Source organism: Onychostruthus taczanowskii, unplaced genomic scaffold (assembly GCF_017590055.1).
Source record: "Onychostruthus taczanowskii isolate IOZ18803 unplaced genomic scaffold, ASM1759005v1 scaffold39, whole genome shotgun sequence".
Taxonomy (NCBI): Eukaryota; Metazoa; Chordata; class Aves; order Passeriformes; family Passeridae; genus Onychostruthus; species Onychostruthus taczanowskii.
In genome coordinates this window covers 3,743,259-3,767,280 of record NW_024501348.1, presented here as the reverse complement: position 1 = coordinate 3,767,280, position 24,022 = coordinate 3,743,259, and the positions used below count along the sequence as shown (strand labels likewise).

Genomic DNA, 24,022 nt, shown 5'->3' with positions numbered 1-24,022 from the left:
GTTCTTTATGCCTTCTCACTACTAGAATAATACCATTTCTTTTCCTACTCCATCTTGGCCTTGAGCACTCCCAGGTATGGGCTATCCGCAGCTTCTCATTTGCAGACTGAAGTTTGCTCCTTGCTGCTTCACCCTATCAGTAATTATCATCATCCTTAAAGACTACCAAAGGCTTCAGCCTCCAAAGCTAGAAGTGCTCACAGGCAGAACCTGTGTCCATCCACAATACACACAGACCTGCCTTCTGTACATAGCCTCATTCCCGGCTGGGCTTTGGGTTAATCTAAAGAAATTGCAGAGTATCACCCAAAGCAAGGAGAGTGAGGATGGTAACGCTCACAGTGACTGTGTGAGATGGAAAGCTGAGTGTCATCATCATGGTGATCTGGAGTTTGCATGCAGGCTTCTTATCAGAGCCCTGCTTGTGAAACTCTGGGACTCTCCAGCCCTAGCAGCATAAACAGATTTAAGGATGCATTTGGTATTCATCTGGGTCAGGTCCTGCGCTCTCCATGTATAAACTCATGGAGATCATGCTTTTGAGGGTAGAAAACACACGATGCTGTACAAATGTGAAGTTTTATTGTGATTTTGAGTGTTTCTATAAATAAACAAAAGCAAACAAACTTCTCTGATTTATTGTAGAAGTGGAAAGGAGCAGAGTGTTAATGATTGGATACAAAACCTATACAGTGAAAGGTTAAAAGCCAAAAAAGTGCATATGTAAATATGTTTAATGAGTGCAGTTGCTGATAGCAAACACTGACTGTATATAACATATCCTGGAGTTATAGAATACATGTATATACACATTTATATAAGACTGAAAAGGCACTAGAGTTTCCCAAATAAAACACAAGTAAATTAATAGTGTAAATCAAAACACTGAGGTTAGGGGGTTGTGCTTTAAGGGAAATTTTGAAAAATCATATGGGAAGTTGGAAACTAGGTTCCCACTGAAAGCCAGGGAATTCAAAAGTCCAACTCCCATTTGTATCTTCAAAATCTCCTTTAATATACTGATCAGATGCCAAATAATATATGTAGTACGAGATTAATGAGTCTATAAAGGAATGCACCACACTGCAGAAAACTACAGAACATTAAGCTTCTTATGGAGCTGAAGAGCTTACTATAAAATCTGGCACTCTTGTTCGTGCTATTCTTATATTGTAGAAATAAATGGGTTCTTGCAATACTGAGAATCTAAATACATTCCTGTGCAAGTTTGTCCAAGAAATCTCTTTGTGGGGAAAATTGTCATCAGAACAAGGAATAAAGAATAATGTAGGGTGGGCAAACCTGGTAGTCAAATTTTATCTGCTTTTGCCAGAGTGACCTTTCTACTTTCATTTGACTGAAATTTTTACAGGTTAAAAAAAAAAGGCATTTTTTTAATCTCTTGTAAAAACTTACAGAAGAATAATATTCTATGAAGGGGACTTGATAAAACAAGGTATGATAGTACATGTGCATGTAAAAAAAATCTCTGTAGAAATAAATAGTAGAATTCTTATGGGTGGGTGTGTTTTTCAATGATTTTTAGCTTTTGTGATTTTACTGCTTTACCTATGGAGTGTAGGCTGTGTAAGATAAGTGTAGGGAGTTTTTCAGGTCAGAATTTTAGCAGCTGTAAGAAATGCTGCGTATGTTTATTTAATAACATTTATTTACACAGGAAATAAAAACAACAACCAGCAGAGTTAAAACAACTGCAATGACTGTGTCACACACCTGTGACAGGTGTCTACACACCTGATGGTAGAGTGACAGAACTGGCAGGCCAGGGCAGGTGTCATGTAAGTCTCCTTTTGGAGCCACAGCTGCTTTGGTCTGATGCTAGAGCAGCTCCGCCTGTAAAGAATATCTGCTGTGCAGACAGTAATGAATTCTGCAATTCTGTGTGCAAAAGCGTGTGGTGTTTGAAGTCCTGTGAATGCAAACCTGCAAACCCTCAGTATGTAGCCATATAACCCAAAGTAGCTTTGTGAACACAGGTGTATATAGTGTAGCAGCAGAAAAACTGAATGATCACAATTGTGAGACACCTTTGGTGCTGCTGGTGTTGTAAAGGCCCCTGATTCCATTCAACTGATTCTTGGTTTTCTGAACTATTTTATCACTTCTGTATTACAGATTCTGCCTTTTCCATATGGAGTGTATTCACATTGATTGGCTGCTCTGCAGACACTGTGTTGGAGAGTTGGGACTTAAGTCAGAGCCAAGTGGCCCCAGCTCCAGCTGTGTCCCCTTGCTCTGCCTTGGAAGGTGCTGAGCCTTCTCTGAGGGCATGGTGGGCTGCAGGATGCTGGGGGACCATGCAGCATGAAAGCAGATTCTGTCAGTTGAACCTGTGTCTGCAGTGGAGCTGCTGTCTTATGGTGGAAGCTGTTTTCTTACTTCATTCCAAAGGTTTTGGCATGGTATCTCTTGTAAAGTCCTTACTACTGCTTTGTCAGCTGTTGAGCACCTTTCTGTTATGCTTTTGCTACAAACAGATGAACCTGGATTTTCCTGAAAGCAAGTGCAACTACTGCTGGCATTGCAGGCTGAAACAGGTTTTCAGGCTTATACAGGCTGGCAATGCCCAGACTATATCAGAGGAAAGAGGCTTCTCCTGAAGTAGTTTGGGGTTTTTTTCATAGACAGCAAGTTGTCTTCATGGGATCATTTCGCAGAGAAACCCATTCCCAGGAAACTCAAGAGCAAAGTTACCAGTGACCCAAATAAGCACATCCAAGGGGAGTTCCCGTGTTTCCCAGAGGATTTGGCTAGCATTACAGGAAGTCTGGCTTTTTTTCATTCCTTGTTAAATGTACATTTAACAATATGTAACAATATGTGTGTTTTGTTTATTCCTTGTTAAATTACAACACATTTTAATATCTTAGTCAAGACAGTTTGAAAATATTTCTGTGTTTTAAATACTATTAAGACAGCACAAGTCTGAAAGTATTGCTACACTGACCTGCCAGTGCAGTACTGCTCATTAGTCATGTATGAAGCTGTGAAAGCTGTAGCCATCAATAACCTTGCCTAAGCATTTCCCAGTACTGGACATTTTGTGTTTGTAATTACAATTTATGACCTCATTCTGCAAACATGCAAGTATTTGCATATTCTTGTATTAATTGGTATTGAATGTGGTCAGTCTGCTGAGCTGAGAGATGCATGCGTTCAGGTACTCAGAGAATTAGGATTTCAGGGGCACAAAATGGAGGATGCACCATATATAAACAACTGGCAATTATAGTCACTTGTTAAAATAGTTTACAGTGGCCTGTGAGGCACAAGAAGGAATATAGCACATCTTTAAATAAGTATAAAATTTTAGATTGTGTATCCTATATTTTGCTGACATGTGAAACTTCCACAATTATTTATGCCACATGTGAGTTGCCTCTAATAAAAAAAGTTAAATCCTGGAAAAAAAATCAATCTTCCTTCCAAATAAAACAATTCTCTATTTTCTTTCTCTTAGCCTATGAGACTGTACTTTCATTTCATGTCACAATGCTCTGTGACTACAGAAGTTACGAATCTCTATGAAAAAATGGACCAGTATATCAAATTAAATAGAATGTATGCCCCAGGGAATATTATCCTGGAGTACTTGTCGATGGCGTGGGTGTCGATGCGCATGCTGACGTATCTCTGGTTTTTCCTCCTGGCCGAGCCTCTCTCCGAGCCCAGTGCCAGCTGCACCATCATCCGGTCCTGCTTGTCCCCATCCTCGGACATGAAGTGCCCCAGCTCGTTCACGTCCCCGTCGTTGTAGCTGCCGTCCACCATCATGGTCCGGGGCTGAGGTAGGCTGCATGCACAGGCAGGCTGTGGGCACAGACAAGGGCAGCAAGGGTTGGAGCTATGTCCACACATTCACAGACACCCCTTTCCTCCTTCCATCCCATAGAGGTGGGGAAAGGCCTGGGATTCAGGCTGCTGGGATGCAAAAGGGAGAACAAAACAGTGGAGCTGGGCAGGAGCTTTTTCCATCTCCACTTCCATGTCTGTGAGGCACAGGTACTGTCAGGGAGAGAGCAGGGCTGTCTGTGGAAAAGCTCCTTCGGTTTAGGCATGGGTACCAGGGTACAAATAAAGGTTGGACCTGTGCCTTGTAGCTGAAAAAATCAGAGGAAGACAGAGGGAAACAACAAGAAGGAATGAAGCCTGCCCCATTTGGAGAGAAACCCCCTGACGATGAAATTTTAGTTTAAATTTAATGTAACAAGGGCAGAGTGGGAAAAGTGGGACCACTGTATAAGTTTAGACTGCATAGACAAAAGTGGGTGATATCTCTCATGTCATCTGAAACCCTAACCACAGAATTCTGATTCTATCCACAGGTTTCAATCTACAGTATAAAAAATATTTAAAGGTAAAATCCTAAGACCCATCACATCTATACAGGCAGTGGAGGATAATACCTAAATTAACCCACACAGACTCCAAAGAAAGAGCAGTGAGCTTGGGCATAGATTGTGTGTGGCAAATCTTTACAACCTACAATACCTCACTGCTGGTGTCTTTTTGCATGCATTGCATTTTTCCCAGGCAGCTGAGAGCTGCAGCTATAAAGCTTTGAACATTTCCAGACCATTTTGCCATACCTTTTCCCGGGGGCAATAAAATGACATTGGAGGTAGAAAACCTCACCTTGTCCCGCAGTTTCCTCTCCTTCCGCTCTTGCACCGTTGTCAGGTAATTCACAGCTGCGTATTCCAGCACCGAGAGGAAGACAAACACAAAACTGACCCACAGGTAAATGTCCACTGCTTTGATGTAGGAAACACGAGGCATGGAGGCGTTTACCCCAGTGATGATTGTGGACATGGTCAGCACGGTGGTTATTCCTGGGAATACACCAGCAGAAGAGACCATAAGATGCTTTCAAGCCAGACTCTTCATGACAAATACAGCAGTTCTTACAATTTCCTGACATCTGAATTTACCTTGCAATACTTTTTTTTCTCTTTTGGGTAATGAGTTTACTGCCTGAGGAGGGTCCAGGTAGCCCTGATTTGTAACTGAGCAAATATATCTTGTCCAGTTTTCTTGTCCATTTGGTGAGCACAGCTCTAATTCTGGTCTCAGGGTGTTGCTGGTCTGGCTTCTCACCATACCACCAGTCTCCCATCCCATGGTCAGGCAGCAGCACTTTGACTCTGTGCTGGCTGCACCCCATTCTAGGCTCAGGACAGTCTCTGGAGGGGTACAAGTACATAGACTTGAACTCAGTGATCCTTATGGCTCCCTTCCAACTCAAGATATTCTATGACTATGATTCTGAGTATCTCAGCTTCTAGTTCAACCTCTCCACAGCATGGACACAAGTGAAGCAGCTGCTTTTACCCCTTTCCCCTGTGTCTTCTGTATGCTGGACTTCTCCTGGGAAGTCCTGCTTCACAAGAAGCCACAGAGTCCCCAGCTCTCATACTTGATCTGTGCCTTCACTGGAGCAAAATCAGGGAATAATGGTGCCCCACAAGGCAGTGCTGTCCCATGTTACACCCTGGGCGAGCACAATGAGCACAAGAGCAAGGGCAGGAGCCCCTGTAGTTCTGCATTATCCTGGTACTGAGAGAGCCTCTCCATGGCCCTCTCATTTCAGGGGCTAATTATGTCACATTAGTGATTACTTTGGAAGATGAAATTATGTATATAAGCACAAATGACTGAATTCACAGGAGTGTCTAGGTGCTAAAAATACTGCTAAGGCAGTGCCTAAATCTTCTGAAAAGCCATAGGCCACACCCTTATTCTTCCTTTAATGATATATTGAGGCAGCGGGTGCTGTTTCTAAATTCAGACTTGAAAAACTGCTCTATTGCCATCTATTTTGTCTCTCTGTATTCTCTCCACTGAGGAATACGATTTTAAGAATAAATAAAATCCTGAGGCGTGTTGCCTGGAATAAGAGAAAGAAAGCCTGAGCTCAGAATCTGCAAAAAAGCAAACAACACTTTGCTGAGAGCAAAGCATCCACTTTAGAAGATTTATGTCCATATCACAGTTCTGCTCCTGTGGTGAACCCTGTGACATATGGCTTCATCTCTCAAAAAGATGCTGCAAAAGGGGAAGCTGAATCCCTCACACTACAATGCAAATTCATTAAAAAAGTTAAACTGCACAGCACAGTTCAGCTGTGTTACCTCCACCCTCCCTCCTCTAGCAAAACTCAATAAACAGAAATTTTGTCAGGGCTGCTGATACTGATTTTCACCTTCTCACTCACTGAAGTCTCTGAAGGATACTGACACCTTGGCTGTACACGTGCCCCGTCCCTGTTTAGAGCAATAAAAGCAGAGTGGAATGTTTGCTCTTTGATTCATTCCAGGTGCATCTTGTGCAAACAGGGAAAGCAATTGTCTTGGCACGAGGAGGCTTTGCACCACAGGGGACACATGCCCTGTCCCTGGGGCACGTGTGTGGCACAGCTGATTTCTGTGCCTTGAGGCAACACGGTGCATGGCACTGGGGATTTCACCTTGATGGTCAAAGCTGTGGTAGCAGCCTTTGTCTCTTAGGTCTGCTGACTACCAGATTGTTTTTACCTAACGGGACTCTGGCAGGAACTGCTCGTCGGTCGATCCAGAAGGACACCCAGGACAACATGACCATGAGAGTGGCAGGGAAGTAGGTTTGGAGCAGGAAGAAGAAGATGTGTCTGCGTAATGTGAAGTTTATATAGAGGCGATTGTACCACCCTGTGAAACAGAGAGAGTGAAAAAGAGGAGTTACAGCAACGCCAGACTACCTTCAGATAGGGTGATGCTGCACCAGGGGAAAATTAACTCATTTTCTCTTCTGAAAACACAGTTAATGGCTGCAGATCATTGCAATCTACAGAAAAAAACTCCTTACTGAACCAACAAATCAAAGTCAAACCATCTCTCAGGTTGATGAATTCCAGAAAATATAACCTGTGCAATCAGAGAGTTTAATTCAAGTGAAGACTTGATGTGACCTTGAAGAGGGATTATCTTTCCAGACTACATGACCATTAAGATAGGAGTGCGTGGCAGGGGCAGCCAACTTGGTATAGAAGAGTGGCAGGTCTGATGGGAAACAGAGAGAACCCCCACTGGACAATCCTCCATGGCCAGGGTCAAGAAAGACAGTTTTCACCCTTCTTCCCCCAGCTCTGGCAGCTGCTCTAGTTGCCCACCTGTGCTGCTGTAAAAGGCAAGCTTTGTGGTGGTGTGAAATTCCTGAATCAGGAACTGGGACAGTGATATCCTCTCATCTGTTTTTAGGGAATCGTTCCCATTCTTCCAGTAGAGCATAAGGTCATCTTCAGTGTAAGCATCTAGAGAAGCAGAGCAAATTCAGGATAGTGCACTAAGACAGTTACTACCACCCCCATGGTCCCGGGCTTACCCACAGAGCTCCCAGCTGAAAAGGTCAAATTCCCAAATGCCACTCACCCAGGTGGTGGGTATGGCTGTGGCAAGGAGTGGGCTAGCTCATGGTCACAACCCTCAGGACTGATGCCTGGTAGGTTTTGTTAACCCTCCTGTTTCTCTAATCATAGTTTCATACACATAATATGTGTGTCAAGTAACCCACTGCATCAAAACTTGAAAAATTCTTTTCTGTAAACCTCCTAAAATCAGAAGCAAAGAAAGGGAGCCTTAGCAGAAGGAACCTGCTTGGGGTGATGAGAGCAATCTGAGAGGAACAATCTGAACAAACAATGGTCTGAGGCATGCAGGAATAAAAACTCTTGGAGAAAAAGATTTCTGCCTATGAACACATGAACATTACTTTGTTTTTTAATAAATGTGGAACATTACTGTTGATCCTTTCAGATGGGTTTAGTAGCAGCTCTTTCCACACAGGAAGAAAAAAATGTATAGAAACATATTAAAACAGAATTAAGAGTGTAATTTCTTATTGCCAGCTTAAGAAGGAGAAGAAAATAACCCAAAAAACCCAAAAGTTTAAAATGTTGCTATGTGAAACCTGGACAATTCATATGTGCATCATACTTGGAACAAAAGGCATAAGCTGGCTTTATCTAAAACAGGCAATTAATATCACTACCCCATCATGGTTTCTATGCCATGGATGAGCAGATGGTGCCCATGAAGGGCATACAGCCATTTATCCATGTGTTTGAGGGCACCTGCGCAAACAGCCTGTGCTGTTGGTGACTGCTGACCTGCGAGCAAGTGGCTTTGGGGGTGGGGTGGTAATGGGGCAGCCTGGGCCCCACTGGGCATTCAGGGCCACTGGAAAGACAGTGCTCACTGCGGGTTTTTAAAACCACTTGATGCAAACATCATCTAATTCTAGTGAAAAAATACAGGCAGGGAGCTTTTCTTAGTGTTGAAGTCTGATGCCTTTGGTTAGAGCTCCCATAAACACAGCAGCAGTTTAATTATTGGTATCATTAATCATTGATATAATTAATTATTGGTATAACACAGTTTGGGTGCCCATGGGGTGCCCTTGGCTCCCCTATACCTCCACTTTACTTACAGCTTTCAATCTCCAGGGAACATGTCTGCGTGTCCAGGGGAAAGCGACTAAAATCCATGTTGCACATTGCTGTTACTGTAACTCTAGGAATAAAAAAAATCACTCCATTAAAAACTTGTCCCTTATGGGACCGTAAAATAGTAAAGCTGTGAGTTTGGTCTTTTATTAAACAACTACAGTACCACTCAACTGAAAATAAATTCTTTCCATTCAGCTAAAGCCATTCCACTTTAGTTAAAGCCATTTCTTCATCTCAGCAAGCTACTGTTAAAAAAGGTGCCACGAAAGTTAGGCCATTACAAATTGCAGCTAGATGGCAGAAGTATTGGAGAAGAAAATGAGAAAGGACAAAAAGGACACTTCCCCCCTGACAATCAGCAAACACATCTCTGCAGACATCTGTCCTTTAAACAGATGCTTTGTACGATAAAATAATTTGCATTTGTAAAAGCCATCACAGTTGCAACTCATGAGGAGTGCAGGCAATTTCCTTGCACACAGTGAATTTCCAGCTGCTCAGTGGAAACTCGGTGATCACACATGGGAATCAGCCACCAGAGGGCACAGAGCTGGAGCTGGAATGCAAGCAACCACCGAAATGCTCTGGTCCATCCATCAAAATCTCTGGCTTTGCCATGGTCTGATTACCATATTTTTAATAGCATAATTTGGTGTTTGAACCAGAAGCAACCATAAATCTCCACTCGACTGGTTTGGACTGCAGAGAAGTAAATGAAAATAAAAGTATAAATTATATTGGGGAAAGAATTAATAAGTTATAGAAGGCTTAGTGGTAGGGAGACATCATACGTGATAAAAACACAGTGCAATCCCTTATATTAGTAGTCCTTCTACACGAGTGGGTTCTGTCATCATGATGTTGCTTTCCCGTCTGGATTTAGCCTTTGAGTGAAAGTGCTTGGCTCAGCTGGAAGTTTAGGTGCCAGTGAGGTCTATGGTGGTTTCCAAGATGGGAAAACAATGCCTGGCAAAGAACCCTAAAAAGGCAGACACCAAGGAAAAATACAATCTGCAGGCAAAGGCGTTCAGCAAGGCAGTCAGGCAGTAACAACCTGTCAGGGAGCCTTTGTCCTTCCCCAGCATTCAGGAAGCATTGCAACCTGCACTCACTGCTGAATAAAACACTGAAACTCAGCCAATTTGCTATTGGAGTCTTTCACCACCACTTTGTGCCCGGCAATTGTTTAAGCACAAGACTGTGCAGGATCTGAGTTTGATGTCCTCCTGTTCCCATGTTCTTTAGATAACCATAAATGCTTGAGTTGCAGGTGATTGGCAGCTAAATGAGTGTGTAGGCACGCATGCCATAGCTGAACAATATGTCATATTCTTGTCCTTTTTTATTGTACTCAGGACCTGACCAAACTTTGCAAAGGCCTAAAGAATACCTGAATCACGTCTAATCTGCTGAGTGAAGAAAAAGCTTTGATAATGAGAAGGTAATGTTCAGGCAATGAATTCAAATGAAGTGTAAGAAAAAAATATCCAAGAACAAAAGAATTCTTGTCAAACTGATGCCCCCTAGGGAATCAAGAATTTCTTTGCTTGACTTTTTTTGTAGAATCATAAAACATCTTGGCAGGCTGAGAAGTTACCCCCTCACCTGGTGGCAGGTTCAGCTTCACCTCTGCCGCTACCAACATTCCCTAAAGACCTCCACAGCCTTCACAAGCAGTATATTCTGCAACTTTCTCACTAGTTAAATCTATGAATCTTGCTGATACTGACCTCCTATCAGCCAGGTTTTCCTTCTTTTTGTCCTTCAGAATATATTATCTATCATCTGATGCTTTGTTTATTTATCAGGTGATGTTGACATTCTTGCATCAGAATATTGTACAGAAATTTCCTTTCAAATAGGTTTTTATGGGTCCTTTGGCAGTACTTGCTTTCTAACTGGATTCAGCTGCAGCCAAGTAAAACAGAAGAACAGATTTTGTATTCCTTTAGAGATTGACAAATTGATTGTCTGGGATAGAGTTAAATTTTTTCACGGTAGCTAGTGTGGGAATACGTCTTGGATTCATCAAGAAAACAGTGTTAATAACATAGGGATACGTTCATCATGCTGAGCAGGGCTTCCACAGCATCAAGGCCTTTTCTGCTTCTCACACCACCCTAAAAGGGAAGAGGCTGAGTGTGCACAGGGAGTTTGGAGGGGACAGCTGACCCCAGCTGACCAAAAGGACATTCCACAGTATATGTCATCATGCTTAGCATATGAAGTGGGGGAAGAAGAAGGAAGGGGTGGAAGTTTGGAATAAAGGCATTCGTGTTCCCAAGTGACCATTATGTGTGATGCATTTCTGGGGCTGGCTGAACACCTGCCTGCCCTTGGGAAGTGCTGAATGAGTTTCTTTATTTGCTTTGCCTGTGCATGGGGCTTTTGCTTTACCTGATTATCTGCCTTTATCTCAGCCCACGAGGTTTTTTTTGTCTCTTACTGTTCCAATTCTCCCTCCCACCAGGACAGAGTGAGCCAGCAGCTGCATGGGGTTTAGTTGCCAGCTGGGCAATCATGACACACATGCTCCTCACTTAGCATCTCCAAGCATGAAAGTGTTACTTACCAGAAATTTAAAAATCCCAATTTAATAACATTCAGACTTATGTCAACTGATGAACTATTTGGAAAATAAGGGAGAAAGCCAGGGCTGGGACCACCCCTCAAGCCAGAGGACAACAAAAATGTTTCCTGCAAGGAGGTCCATGGATTTCACATGAAAAGGGAGCAAAAAGCAGGAAGAGCCAAACCAAGTGTTTGGCTTGCTCCAACAGTACACAGGATTCACCAAGAGCTATATACCCTTGCTCTGAAGCTTGTCACTTCACGTGCTGAAGGATGTTCCCTCTGTTTTTTTCTTATTATAAATTTATACTTCTTCATTATCGCTTTCAAGAATAGAAACTGCACATTTTGCTAAGCCCAGAGACTTTGCTGTGTGGTGAAGTGGGTAACTATAGCTGCCCTGGACTTCTCTTCATTACCAGGCACTACCCTTTCATTTAGAATGTGCCCTGCCTCTTCAGCAGTGCTCCGTGGGGATTGCAGCCTGCTGGCCTCCACTGAGCCTGCTCCAAGGGACTGCCACGTCTGACTGCAGCTTCCCGACAGGGACAGGGGCTAGCCATGCTCACAAGGTGAAGAGACAGTGGTGGAACCAACAATGCTGGCACAGAAACTGGCTTTCTGCAACAGGCACTTAAATATACTCATACAGGCACTCAGATGTCTGTGGATAGCCAGAACATCCATTCTTTTTTATGAAGAATGCCTCTTTTTTGTATGAAGTCATGCAAAAACACAATACAGGAATCAATTAAGCCACTTTCTCTTTCCACTAACAGCTTGCATTGACCGAATGCAGTTTTACCTGAGGCTATAAAGTACCTTCCCATCTGGCTGGACCCGCAGCATGACGTTGTCTGTGGTGGTGTCGTGGATGAAGGAACGCTTGGAGTGGACAAAGAACATGTCAGGCACCCAGATCTTCTTCACCAGTCTGCCATCAAAGGTCATGCTTTGGTTGTTGGTGCTGGGGAAGGACAGCCTCTCATCTTTCCAGTAGTGCCTCAGGTAAAGCGTCATGGTGAAGTCCTGCAGCAAACAGGCTTCTGTCACAACTTAAACCTTATCAGCACAGTAGGGATTGCTCCTCTCTGGGACAAACCATGAATGGTAAAGCACTTCTCCTGAGGGCACATCCACTCCCCAGGCTGCAAAGGGCATCACCAGCTGCAGCTTATTTATTCACCAGGTCAGATACACTTACTGGGCTCAGCCACAACTCACTTCTCAAGCTTAAACTTAGTACACAATGAATAACTCTGTCACTGATGTGTCTTCATTTAAAAAGCAATAATGATCTTGCTGAGCACCATGGCATTTTTCTATAAAACTGCAGGAGTTAAAAAGTATTGATTCTGAAAATGTAAAATCTTCTCCATTATTATTTTGCTAACAGCCAAAATCGACCCTGAGCTTTTTTTTTTTTTAACCTGAGGCCATCTAGTGGTTTTCCCATGTTGATGAGTATTGCAACATGACATTAGAGGAGGAACAGGGGCAGTATTCAAAAGCCATGGGAACTAATTCAAAATCATAATGTTTGATTGAAAAAAAAAAGAAAAAATAACAGGTTTGTTGTTTGGGTTTTGTTTGGTTTGGGTTTTGTTTTGGGGTCTGGGTTTTTCCTTTAACTTCTAAGTCCTCGATGTTCTTCTACTCGGATTTCAAGTCCCAAAGCTTTTTAGGGGCCCTCTGGCCACCTTCACAAGCTTTCTCCTCAGCCAAAACAGGTGAAAGCTCAGGATACCCATGGCTAGCTATCAGGGTGCCAAGAGCACTGGAGTCAGGGAGTCAGCTGGAAGGGTCCCCAGTTCTGGGGAAAATGTTTACCCCTGAGGTCAGATGACTGCAGATATCCCAGCCCACACAAGAGCTGAAATAGCTGCAGTGAGAGGAGCCTGACATGCCACCAGTGTGTCTGCCAACCACCAGCTGTGCTGCCACACAGCCCTGCACCTGGCTCAACCATTGGAGGAGGTCTGGTGCAGACTCTTTATCCCTCTGTCTGTTAATTAGGAGCACAGAGAATGTGTGGCTTCCTGTGAAACCTTCAGGGCTGTTTGCTAATTTTGTTGAAAAGTCAAAACCTTTTGAAAAAATATTCTGTATTGGTGAGCGATTATTTTCTCTTCCAATGCAAAACCTGAGTAATTGAGAGATTCTGTGGGTCATAGAATGTTTGGAATGGAAAAGTGCCCTTAAAGACCATCTTGTTCCAGCCCCCACTAACATTGGCAGGCTATCTTCCACTAAACCAAGTTGTTTAAAGCCCTCTCCAGCCTGATCTTGAATGGGATGGGGCATCCACAACTGCTCTGGGCAGTCTGTTCCAGTGTTTCTCCACACCCTGAGTAAAGAATTTCTTCCTTATATCAAAACCTACCCTCTTTCAGTTTAAAGCCATTCCCCTTTTCCTTGGGAGCTCTCTGGCCCCTGACTACCTCAGAACATGTCCAAAGTGACTATGTCTGAAGCATGTAAGTCCTTAAAACGAACACATTCATTGGTCTCCTCAGAGCTTTTAAGTGTGTTATCACTATATAAGAAAATATAGAAACCCAAATCCTCTGAGACAGTCTTGGCAATGTTTTATCATTTTGTCCTAGAGAAAAGAAAATGACAGATTTCTTCCTTCTGCTTCAAGGGCCATGAAATGGTAGCATGAGGTCAATAGAAGTAATTGTTGGCAGATTCAGATTGAATGTGCATCTGCCTTTGGAGGCTGTAGAGTGTTTGTCCTTGGCAGTATTCAAACCCCACAGACACAAACCCAGGTAGCCTGCAGAGTTTTGGTCACCAGAGGTCCCATCTGTGACTCTTACCATGTCCACCTCAGAAATGCTGTCCAGACTTTCAACTTGGACATCCACCCCGACAGGAATTGCAGGGCCTAGCGGGAAAAAAATTAGGCTTTGAAAAAGCACAAACCTCGTGAGATAAAGCAGTCCTGTGACTTTACTATCTTACAGATAGAATAGATGCTCAGTCTTAAATAGAAACAACAGTAAGCCAATAGAAAGTATAAATTATTTAAATTCACAACAAAAATCTCCTTATAACAATTAAAGTCAGTAATAAGACTGACCCACTAATAATTTTCTCTTTTTATTGTGTTATCCTACGTGTGTCCCTTCAAGATTTAAAAGCAGCTTTAATTGTTTTTAGCTCTAGTGCTTGGGTCTGGGACTGGTGAGAGAGATTACTGGAAGAGGATCCTTTCACAGAGAGACTAGTGGTGGCACAACTAAGGGATATGTGGGAGATTTTCCCTCACTTTTACTCCCCTTTCAGGCTAATAACATCTATGAATGCTACTACTTGCATTTGACTTTCACAAGGCTCAGTATGCAGCTGTGGAAAAGAAAGGGTGACAGGAGGGGATACATTGCAGGACACAGGCATGTGCCACTGAGCCTGAGGCTCTTGTGGGGAAGGATCCAACTGTGACCCCGTGTAATAGGGATTCTGAACTTTTTTCTCTCCTCCAGGCTTTGATTAGTCTCTCATATACCTCTGGCAATTACAGTCCAGGGGAGCTGTCAAGTAAAATAATGCTCACATTTGTGAACTGCTGTGAAACTGAAATGTTTTTAAATTAATTGAACATGCTGGTATTTGGCATATTGAGCATTTAGCGATAAAATCTTCTTTCATCAGAGTATATAATGGTATCCTGGATTTGAATGACCATCTGTCAGCCAGAAAGGGTAGATAAATTACAATATTCTCTAATCCGATGGGCTGAAAGAAAGCGTGTTCTCCTTCATCCATTTCCCTGAAAGCTTCAGTTGCTCTAGCACACAAAACTGTGAGCAAGCATTAACACAGTAGAAATATTTTATTTCGGGTTATAAATGAAGTAAATGTGGTACATCATTTGATTATGCACATGTATGGCCATACGAAGAAAAAAACTTAGAATTTCCCACATCATCCAGGAATAAACATAAGGTGTATTTGCAGATTTTTATCAGAGGAAAGTATCACTAAGCACTAGGATTAATATATTGCCTGTTAATCACATTTCCCTGCCTTTGACTATGCTTTTTGCTCATCCAGAAGGCTATGTCACTGAACCTCCATTCCCCCGAGAATGCCATGAATTCACAACTCAAAAGAATAGATATTAGAGACTGAAGAGCCAATCTGCTTCTCCACTGCTGTAAATGTTACAGTATAAAGAAGCGACAGTATAAAACAGGAACAGTGACAAATGTGCATGTTTCATACCTCCAAAACCTGGTCTCATGCTGAAGTCATGGTCATCTATTCGCAGCAGCTGCTCTGACTTGGTCAGGGGAGATTTGGTGATGTCAGGGCTTCGTTTCAAGATTGGGCTACCAGGAGGAGAGAAGCACAGCTATGAGCCCTGGGCAGTGCCTGTGAGAAGTACGCTCTTGTTTCACTCCATTTACTCCTCAGAACATCCACCCCTTAGAGCATGAGACTGTGATCGTGGCAGTGGTTGGCAGAATGTCATTAAAAACTCATTCCTGCACTCAGCATGTGGTTCAGGCACCTGTGATAATTTTAGCACTGAGCAAACGTTTGTTTGGTGGCTTTTTTTCCCTGTAAAATTCTCTCTGCATACAGCAGTTTGGGGACAGTCATTAAAATGTGGGGCTGGAGGAGCAATATGCATGGATAAGTGGAGAGGGGGAGGCAATCCTGACATTGACTTATGATGGAGTGTGAGGCCAGGAATTAGGGAAACAATATATCAAATAAGCTACTGGCTGCTGCCCAGGAACAAAATGGAGACAGTCTGGGAAGCAGGCCAGGAGGCAGGCCATTCCCTAATTTGGGATAAAATTATTAGCTTCTGCCCCAGATTTCCATCAAGGATAAAAAGCAGCATTACAGGCCTGGGAGGTCTCTGAGCATTAAGGAGCCTGGGAGGGTAATTCCAGAAGCTGCTGGAGCTGCACAGAATGCTGGGCAGAGGAGGCTCTGATCCCCTTCCACATCCAAAGTGCAAGCTGCTGTTCAGTGCCCCAGGGCTGTGGCTGGGATGGTGATGGCAGCAGCTCCTCGGTTGCTCCCTTGTGTAGGGGAAGCCTTTGCTGCCCTCAGAGCCAGCTGCAGACCAGCCACTTGGCAGGCAGGAGGGCTCAAAAAAAGGAGGAAAGGTTTTGCTGGCTCTTGATTTTAGAAAAGATGGTGCACTCAGAGAGGCACTCATCTGAATTTACATAAGACAAGTAAGAAGTAGATTAAAGGAAAACAAGCTGACAAAGAAACTTGATGAGGGAAAAGTTCCTGAGATAAAGTTTCTCATAAATGAGACTGCTTAGCCGTGCTGGACTTCTCAAAGACTCGTTGAAAGTTGTACAAGAAGCCAGATCTCCTAACAGAGACCAGTGGTGTTGTCAGCGACTCCTCACTCAAATCCTGTATCTGGACTTCAAGGTATCTTAGAAAGATGCTTTATCTAAGTTCAACAAAATTGCTAAGAGGTTTGAGTTGTCTACTTCCATCAGTGAGTTCTAGTCATGAATTATCCCTCAGGCACTTTAGAAACTGGCCCCTGCTTCTGCTTGAGGTTTAGTTCAGCCTCTGAAAGACCTGAGGGTGTACATTAGGGAGGGTTTGTGCCTGTCCAAGGCAGAGGCCAGTGGCAAAGCGAACATTGGAGAGTAGGTTTTACTGTGTTCAGAAAGGTTCTTCCTCTCTGCCAGTGCCAGTGGGAAGAAGAATTGGCATGATGGAGAACCCGTGGAAAGGCACTTGGAGGGAAGGAATCCAGAAAGGACTCTTGGAGGGAAGGCACCCACTGACACAGCACCGCAGCACAAACCGCGCATCAGCACCACACGAAGCCTGAGGGCATGTGGCAAATGGCCGTGGCCTCACCCCGCAGCCCCATGAGGGTGTCAGGCAGAGGGGCTTCCTCTGGGGCCCGCTGGATCCCGCTAATGGCACGGCTAACAGCTAAAGACAGCTGGCTTGTCCCCTTGTCCCCCTGCCCCCTTCCCACGGGCCAGTGGCTAGCAGGCCTGGGCCAGCAGCGGCCTCCTGAGGGTTTTGCTTACCTGCCCTGCTTGTGCACTTCGCCGTGGGCTTCCCGTCGCTGCCGCTGCGGCCGGCTGCGTGGAGACAATGGGAAAAGGGAGAGCTGAGACAGGTGGACACGGGCAGGAGGGAGAGGATGTCAGGAGGAGGCACCGGATCCCTGCAGCTTTACCTTCTGTCACATGTGAGAAACGGTGCTTGCCTTTTTTTTCACCCTTTCACCAAAGGCTGGTGTCAGGCTGGGCATGGCAGAGCGTGGGGAGGGTAGGGATGCTCGGGCTCGGGCAGGGACAGAGCTAAAGGAGGGGAGCCATGATTTTTGTAAGGTGGGATGCCTTTTCTGACTGTCTGGCAAAGTCCCCAGGCAGGCAGCTCAGATCCCACCATTCCAGCTTTGGCTGGCAACATCAGCAGCTTCGGAAACAGGCATGCCATGGGGCCTCTGGTGATGGAGGCACGGCCACTCCACCTGCAGAGCAGAGTATGTTCACGAGAAGAAAAGATTTTCAAATTGTTTTGGAGGGAGGGAAAAAATAAAAAAACAGTGCAAATTGTTTCTGGCTTCATACCATCTCCCACCTGGCTGTCAAGAAAGGTCTTCTCAGATTTTCAGCTAATATTTTATTTAATCGTTAAAGGCAAGAATGTTGCTTTTGGCCACATAAGTGCTAGCTTGAGCAAAAGTAACATTTTAAACATTTAACAGTTTTAAGTCATCTTTAATTAAAAGGGAAAAAATTAGCTTTTCTCAGTAATAAACACTAATTCAAATCAAATCTACTAATGAGGCTTTTTGCCCATTAGCATACATTTCAAATCCCTCTGTAGAGACTTACAGTGGCAAAACTCTTTTTGCAGTAATGGTTGACAGCACCTGAGCACCATCGTCCCTTTGGTGTGTGGTGGAGGAACCCTAGACCTGCGGGACAGCTCCTTTCTGGGCTGGGAACATTCCAAAAGCCAATAGTATGGGAGGGAAATTCATCCTGCTGCTGCCACAGAGAAGCAGACAACCAGGTCAGGAATGGGCACATGGGGCTGTAGCATTGACTCACCCTGAAGTGAAGCACTGGATGAGTAGGATTTTTTTTTCCAGAATCTACTCTGTGCTTCCCAGAGGAATTCTAGGAATAAGTGCACAGATAGACGAGTGTTTGGGGGAGCCTTTGGGCCATGCAGCACCACTGCAATTAAAAGAAATAGCTTCTGTGGCACTGCTTGGACCTGGGCATCACAAAGCAAAACACTTGCAAATGCAAAATGCACTTTCTGGAGCCTTCTGCCTTCTGAGACACTCTGATTGTCTCACTGCTGCCTGCTTCTCATCTGCTGGCTGTCAGGAAGTAATTTCTTGTGTTTTGGGGATAAGCAGATTCTGGCAACAAGCTGACCGATTTACATGACTTTAAGTGCCCTAGTAAACTCTTGGCTGTTCAGGAATAATGCTGGTATTTGAACAGAGATGAAGCAGGCCATGTTCTTGCAATTTCTAATTTTCATTTCCCTTGTAGGTCTTATCTAATGCTTCACGGTGGCTCTGCTCCTGTTCTGCTTATCAAGGGAGACTTCCAGGCATGGCCATCAAGGATTCAAGGCCAACTCATCCCCATCCTCTGTACTCAGCAAGCCTGGGTGCTTCCTTTATTTCCTCCAGGTGTTCCTCTCTCTCCTCTAAAATTAACTTTATTTCCCTGTCACAGAGAAGCATAAAATGTCTCCCATGCTCCATCCACTGCAGAGTACTGTGTTCATTTGAGCTTTGGTTTGGGTATTTTTCTTCTTTTTGGCTGTCCTGTTCCCCTTGTCACAGCTCTGTAACGGCAAAACATTTTTATCTGTTACCCAGTTACTCCAATTTGAAGCCCCATTTCTTTCTACTCAATAAATATCTTTTCTGCTCTGGTTCCTGGAGAGTCTTCTGCTGGCTCAGTGATCAGTGGCAGCTCCATCATGGGACCCCATTATCCTGCCTGTCTGGGCTGTGAGTCGTTGGAAAGCTGCTGTGGCTTCTGCTGTTTCTGGGTGTTTGCGATCGACAGCCTCAGCCAGGAGATCCAGCCCAGACATTGTGCACAGATTGCTCAGCTCAACTGGCTGTGAGTGTCCCTCCTGCTTTCATTGGGGTGACAGCTCCTTAAATATAACAGACATTCCTGAGGTAAAATATATTGAACAATGAACAACCCTTTTTCTCCCCCACACAATGTTAATATTTATCTCCTAGCAGCTACAATGCCAAAAGGCATTTCATGTCCCATGAAGATCACAGAGATGCTTAGTGAAAAAGCAACCACTGGAGCAGAGTGGCATTTACTCACAGTGCTCCCTGAGCATTGCTAGAGTAGCTCTTGGGCCCCTGATGGCAGATGGGGTGATGTAAGCTCTTCAAAGTCATTGTTATTGCCCCAGATCTACCCACTGCTTCAAGATCTTGAGATGCCTCTGCCTCAAAGTTTGGGACTTGCTGGGGCTGGGAGGCAATGATGTGGCTGAAGTGTAGGATAGCTGGGGAAGAAAATCAGCCAACCCAGATTTTGATCACTACTGCTACAGACACAGGACAAAAGGCAGTTACCCTTTTTGTATTTCAAGGCATGATATTTCCTATTGCTCTTAATAGTCACTCCAACACTCCAGCAAAAAGGGTTGCAGGGTTAGGGTAACGGTGTCTGATTTTCAGAAGAGACAGTCCAACCCTGACATCTAAAGGTCCCAGCACGCATTTCCAAATGCTCAATGTCATAGGACACGTGCCAGAGGAATGTCAGGTTCACATTTACAATGTGCACCAGGAACCCCATAGTGCTCTTCATCTTGGAATTAAGAGCTATTGGAAGCAACCAAAACAAATGTGCGAGAGGTCATTACCCATTGTAGCATTTTAGTTTGCAATTACTTATGCAACATACATTTCCCACCTATAATCTCACAGATCAGCCAATCCACAGACTTCCTTACAACTGATGCAAGGCAACGGGAGATACAGAGCTTGTTGAGCCAGTTTCCAGCAGGACTTCAAACTGGAGGGTAAAGAAAGTGATGCAAGTGCCCGCCAGCCATGCAATGGCACTCAGCTCTGGCTCCCCATCCCTGTGTGAGCAGGGGTGGACAGCTTGTGCTGTGCCTCCCATCCTGCACCTGCTGTGCTGCACAGACCTCATGCCATGGTGGGCAGGGGAGTGCCAGCACCCACATTCTGCTTGGTCTTCCCATCAAATTACATCTGGACAAGGCAGGAGAGGGGAGCAGAGGCAGCACAGGTCCCTGCTGGGAACAAAGTCTTGGCAGGATGGACATGGGATTGACAAAGTTATATTGGTACTATAGAGATCTGTGAGAAGTGTAAAAATATTATTAAATGCCTAGATGTTTGAGTAGGCTTTGATCTCCCTATTTTATGACTGGTTAGTGACTGGGGTTCATACGACATCAGCATCCTGTTAAAGACAAAACCAGACAGGGGAATGCTGGGTTAGGGAATGGGGGAGAAGGAAAAAGGAATTGGGGATTGTAGGCACAAACATACAGGAGGTTCCTGTGGGGAAAAAGTAGGGCAGAGACAAAGGGAGCTGGGATCTGCAACAGTTCCTGTGCTTTGGCTGAGCTTGAGGAAAAAAGAGGCTGGAGGGACAGAGGTGGGGAGGGAAGGGAAACATTGGGTAATCCCAGAAGATATCAGAAGGAGCAGAGAAGAGAGGAGGCATCAGATTCAAACAGTGCCTCATTATTTTGTGGGATGACTCTTGGGGCACAGAGAGCCTGGACAGTCCCTCATGAGTAGTGGTGCCCCCTCACCACAGAGTGCTGCTGGACAGAGATAATGTCCAGCTCCTGGAGTCATGTGAGCCTTGCTGGGCTAAAGGGCTTCCCAGCCTGTGTCCAAAAGGAAGAAAAGAGTGTTTGGAAGGGAGAGCTCACAGAAAGTTCCTCCAGAGAATGCCTTATGACTTGCAAATGAATTGGGAAAACTTCTCAGCAAGCAGGAGATGCTGGCGGATAGGTGGTGCAGCAGGTCTAGGTGAAGACTGAGAAGTCGTCCAGAGCCCAGGGAAGAGCTTTGCAGGGGGAGGAAAAATGAGGTGGCTGAATGGGAAGAAAACCCACCCAGCACCTGAGGGAGGACAGAGCAAACTTGAAATGGGAGGAAGCTGCTTTTACCTGGCGACATGCACTTCACCAGCTATATATGCTATTGTAATATGTATTATTAAATATATTAAAAGAAAGGTGAAAATAGCTCTATTTTTGATATTTACATTATGAAGTCTGAGAAACTGTGGGATTCAGAGCTCTTCTACCATCTTATTTTTTGAGTGATACAGAAAATTGAATGAGAGCCCCATTTTAATCCATTATTACTTGAATACTAGTCGGTCTCAGAATCCAAAATATGCATTAGACATACATACACCCTTTAGAAGTTGCACTTCTTTTGCTCTTTGCCTGGACATAAACACTGACTAAAGAAAAAAAGGAAACATACATACACGTATTGATAACTCACGGAAATGTTGTGCCACCTGAGGTCTTGACACTGTTCCTGATATTGCAAAAATGGAAGTTCCCCTATGCTGCAGCAATTGCATCCACTGCATGGGTGTTTGTTGAGTTTTGTGTTACATATGTTGGAAGGAAGAGATGGAGGAAGCAGAAGGTCCATCCTGCCAGCTAGGAGGAGGCAGGCATGGTGCCAGGACTCAGCCAAATAAAACAAGAAACAGATGAAGGGAAGAGGAGATCTAATGGGGCAATGCAGAATGTGCTGAAAGGTTTCATGTCTGACCCAGTCTCAGAAGAAAAGTTGACTTGCAAGCACAGTGTAGATCAGGAAAGGGTATTTTAAGGAGTATTTAGATACTTGGAGGTATTCAAGTCAACAGAGGCTGATGAAATTTCCCCAGGAGCACTGGGAGTACCAGCTGCTACAGACTCTGAGCTGTAAGCCACCATCTCCAAGGACTCTTCAGAGATGGGTGATGCCCCTGGGAGAGCATGAGGGTGAAAACAATACTTGGTTTTAAGAAGGGTACAAAAGAAGGAAGTTGGAACTTTGAGATCTGAAAATAAATTGTGACAAACTCAAGTGATCCATTGGTTTGCCCCTCCCCCAGGGAATAATGAGATTATAAAGATCAGTCAATGTGAATCTTTGCAATAATTGACGTCAAACCAGTCTAATGTCCTGTCTGACGGTGTAACTGGCTGCCTTAGTGTAAGCAGGAGGAAAAGTAGATTTGAGTGAGGCTTTTAACATTTCATTACTAAACAAGGGAAACAGGGTCAAGATGAAACTGTGGCTTTGAACATGTCTGAAGTACCACGGTTAATGTGATGCCATTAATTTGTTGCTGAGAGACACTAAACAACATTTCACAGATTTCATCCTGGAAATAGCTGGTCAGTGTTTTCAATAATAGGACAGATGACAACCATAAAACTCAGGCATGAGGGCATGCTTGAAAGAGAAACAGGCATTTGGGGATCTAGGGTCACAATTCAAAGCAGTCACAATGTGTTGGAGAAAAGGTGTGATGTCAATATGACGAAGTGCAATAAAAGATAATACTAAGAATGGCATGGAATATGAAGAAATAAATGTATAAATGATGAAGGGGAATAATTAGGAAAAAAAAAAGAATTGTAATAGAATAGAACAGAAAAAGCAGAATTGTAACAATTCTGTTTTTGGGGCAAAGTTAAGAAACATTCATCTTGGCACAGGACCAGAGATAGATTTAAAGTAAATTGAACAGTAACAAGTCAACAGGCTTTTACCCAGAAGAAAGACAAGTAAGAAACTGTTGAATTAATTGTCATTGGTGACACAGGACTGGAAGGCGACAACTTTCCACTTCTTTGGAACTCTAAAAAGCTACTGACTGTTCCACTGGACTAATTAGCTACAAAGAAAGCAAAACCCACCAAAAGTAGACACCAGATAAATATAGTATGTATTGGCGAAGAGTTTTCTTGAAGGACATTATACCCTTTAAAATTATGGAAACATTACGTTTGGAAAAGACCTTTAAAATCATGAAGTCCAACCATCAACCTGGGACCACAACCACGTTCACCATTAAACCATGTCCTCAAATGCCATATCTACATTTTTTGAACATTTCCAGAGATGGTGACTCCACCGCTTCCCTGGGAAGCCTGTTTCTATGCTTCACAATCCTTCCCATGAAAATATTTTTCCTAATATCTAATCTTAACCTCTCCTGGTGCAACTTGAGGCCATTTCTTCTTGTCTTGTCACTCGTTACCTAAGAGAAGAGATTTGTGCCCACCTTACTACAACCTCCTTTCAGGCAGGTGTTGTAAAATATTGGCCTTCTCTAAAAAGTTAGTGGCCTTGTAGACGAGTAATCAAGATCACACATTGTACCTCAAATTCCAAGAGTGTTGACAGGTTCTTCTCGTAAAGAAATCAAAAGTCAGAAAGAAGTTCCCCACATGTGAATGGTTACAAAACAAGAAACAGAGGAATTATGGAGAGTTTTTACCATGAAGAAAGTTTCCCAGTGTAGTTCCATGACACCTATGATAAGATCACTGTTGTTCAATAGCTTTATAAATTATTTTGGATAAAAGAGTAATTACTGGAAACAATATTTACAGAGGATATGTAACTATTCAAGGTAGTTAAAATCAGAGCTTTGGGTGGAGAATTGTTGCAGATTCTCATAACTTCAGAAAAATTAAGTGCTAGCAAATTCAGGAAAGTGTACATTGATTTCTACTTTGTATTTTTAATTTTTTCCATTTTGCTTTCAGAAATTATGTTAAAATAATGATGGCCTCTAAACCAACTGTTACTGCTAAGAAAGCGTCATTGTGGTATTTCTTGGTAAATGTCAGCTTAATGAAGCACAGTGCTCAAGAGGACAAACAATGGGAATTACTGGGAACAGAGCAGCAAACCAGACAGAAGGC

At 43.7% G+C, this 24,022-nt stretch overlaps 1 protein-coding gene across 3 annotated transcripts; it reads right to left on the bottom strand.

The window, feature by feature from the left end:
- Positions 1-2,862: 2,862 nt before the first annotated feature.
- On the bottom strand, positions 2,863-15,540 carry LOC121340045 (gamma-aminobutyric acid receptor subunit rho-1). 3 transcript variants are annotated; one of them, XM_041412425.1, is made up of 9 exons: positions 15,305-15,540; positions 13,897-13,964; positions 11,880-12,103; positions 9,558-9,617; positions 8,485-8,567; positions 7,169-7,309; positions 6,555-6,707; positions 4,657-4,853; positions 2,863-3,831 (listed from the first exon to the last, which is right to left on the bottom strand). In XM_041412425.1, the coding sequence occupies exons 1-9, from the start codon at positions 15,321-15,323 to the stop codon at positions 3,544-3,546; spliced, it is 1,233 nt and encodes a 410-aa protein (XP_041268359.1). In that variant the 5' UTR covers positions 15,324-15,540; the 3' UTR covers positions 2,863-3,543. The 3 variants fall into 3 exon arrangements, with proteins under 3 accessions (XP_041268359.1, XP_041268360.1, XP_041268361.1); XM_041412426.1 differs by having other exon boundaries at positions 9,558-9,614; XM_041412427.1 differs by lacking the exon at positions 9,558-9,617 and having other exon boundaries at positions 15,305-15,538.
- Positions 15,541-24,022: the final 8,482 nt, after the last annotated feature.

Excerpts from the sequence above, each read along its gene's own strand:
- LOC121340045 (XM_041412425.1), bottom strand. Across the intron at positions 8,568-9,557 it reads GGACAAAGGCTCCCTGACAG|AGTTACAGTAACAGCAATGT; the intron begins GTTGTTACTGCC and ends TTTTATTCCTAG. Across the intron at positions 4,854-6,554 it reads TCCTGCCAGAGTCCCGTTAG|GAATAACCACCGTGCTGACC; the intron begins GTAAAAACAATC and ends GTGTATTCCCAG.